General features: G+C 36.8%; 1 protein-coding gene across 1 annotated transcript; it reads left to right on the plus strand.

Annotated features, from left to right (window-relative positions):
* On the plus strand, positions 1–1,496 carry LOC128515585 (uncharacterized). Its single transcript, XM_053489674.1, has 4 exons — positions 1–641; positions 827–970; positions 1,070–1,306; positions 1,488–1,496. The coding sequence occupies exons 1-4, from the start codon at positions 300–302 to the stop codon at positions 1,494–1,496; spliced, it is 732 nt and encodes a 243-aa protein (XP_053345649.1). The 5' UTR covers positions 1–299.
* Positions 1,497–1,714: the final 218 nt, after the last annotated feature.

A 1,714-nucleotide genomic window follows, 5' to 3' on the forward strand; every position in this document is an offset into this window, starting at 1 on the left:
TCCTTTGTTAAAACTATTTAAGAAATAATTTAATTGTATTTTAATTCCACTTATTTTTTCTCAGGAGTGTGTGGATCCCCTTGACCTAAGAAAACTGGTGTCCATTTCAATGGATGGGCCCAATGTGAATTTTAAATGTTTTGAACTCTTCCAACAAGAGCTCGCAGAAAGGTATGGAGGTTTTCAGCTTGTTGCTGTGGGGAGCTGTGGACTCCACACGTTACATAATGCAGTCAAAAGTGGCTTTTCCATATGGCAAGTGGAAAAACTACTAAGAGCCATGCACACATTATTCCATAATGTGCCGGCAAGAAGAGAGGACTGCTGTGACCAAGTCCATTATTTTTCCTTTATCTTTCTGTGGTCATCGATGGCTTGAAAACCAGCCTGTTATAGAGAGGGCTCTTGAAGTTTGGCCATCACGTACAAAGTATATAGATGCAGTGAGAAGAAAAAAACTACCAAACCCTGGGACAGCATCTTTTGACACAGTGGAGGATGCCATGAAAGACACACTAACAGAGGCCAAGTTATACTTCTCCTTGACTGTTGCCAGGCTTTTCAGTCCCTTTTTGAAGAAGTATCAAACAGATGAGCCAGTGATGCCCTTCCTCAGCAATGACCTGGCTGAGCTGATCAAGGTACTTATTTATATGGATAGCTCTGTACATTATCAGCACATAACTATTGCTACTTCTGATTAGGTCTTTGTTAATTGAGAATAAGTAATTTCCTAAACTTTCATTGAGTATAATTATGATATAAAATATGTGGCTTTGTTTTTAGAAATTTGGGCACAAGATTCTTTCATTTAATTTTTTTGCAGAGCCTCCTGAGACGCTTTGTTAGGGGAGATATCCTACAAGACATCACCACACTGCAGCTAACAAAACTGGATGTGGCTGACAAGAACAACTGGCTCCAACTAAAGGATGTTGACATCGGCTTGGGTGCTAAGTCAGTCCTCAAGGTAGTGTAGTAATTTAGAAAGATACTTTATATACTGTGTTCAGCAGCAGCAAATATAATTTAATTGTACAAATTATGACTGCTTAATTCCTCTGTCTAGAGCAGAATAATTGTTGAGCTCAGAGTCCTTGAGTTTAAAAGAGACTGCACGCAGGGACTTTCAAACATCGTCAGGAAAATACAGGAGAAGAGCCCTCTCAAATATGCTACAGTTAGGCAGATGGCGTGTCTGAACCCCTCTGTCATGTTCAGAGACCCAGACAAGTGCAAGAGGCAGATGAAATGTCTTGTTCAGACATTTCTGCAAGACAATCAACTGACGGAGGTGTTTCAGATGGTAGGAATAGTTCAGAATAGGTTTTTAACAAAAGTAAGAGGTCAGCACAGAGACTTTATACATATATATATATATATATATATATATATATATATATATATATATATATATATATATATATATATTCTAAGTGTTGTTAACACAATCTGTGTTATGACTTTTTCCTTTTATATTTTTCTAGTCAGACTAATATTTTTTGAGTACCTGTTCTGTGTGCTAGTAGCTGGCTTAGTGTTGAAATAACCTTTGACATTATCCATCGTTACCAAAAAATTTAGTGGTTCTGCTCATAACCGTGATAGATTGTTAATATATTTTTAATGATGTATTGTAATGATTTATCAAAAACACATTTTTATCTTTCACTTGTTTTGTCTTAGGGGATGTCATTCTCCAACAATTTGATGC

This window comes from Clarias gariepinus, chromosome 28 (assembly GCF_024256425.1).
Source record: "Clarias gariepinus isolate MV-2021 ecotype Netherlands chromosome 28, CGAR_prim_01v2, whole genome shotgun sequence".
In the NCBI taxonomy this organism is placed as follows: Eukaryota; Metazoa; Chordata; class Actinopteri; order Siluriformes; family Clariidae; genus Clarias; species Clarias gariepinus.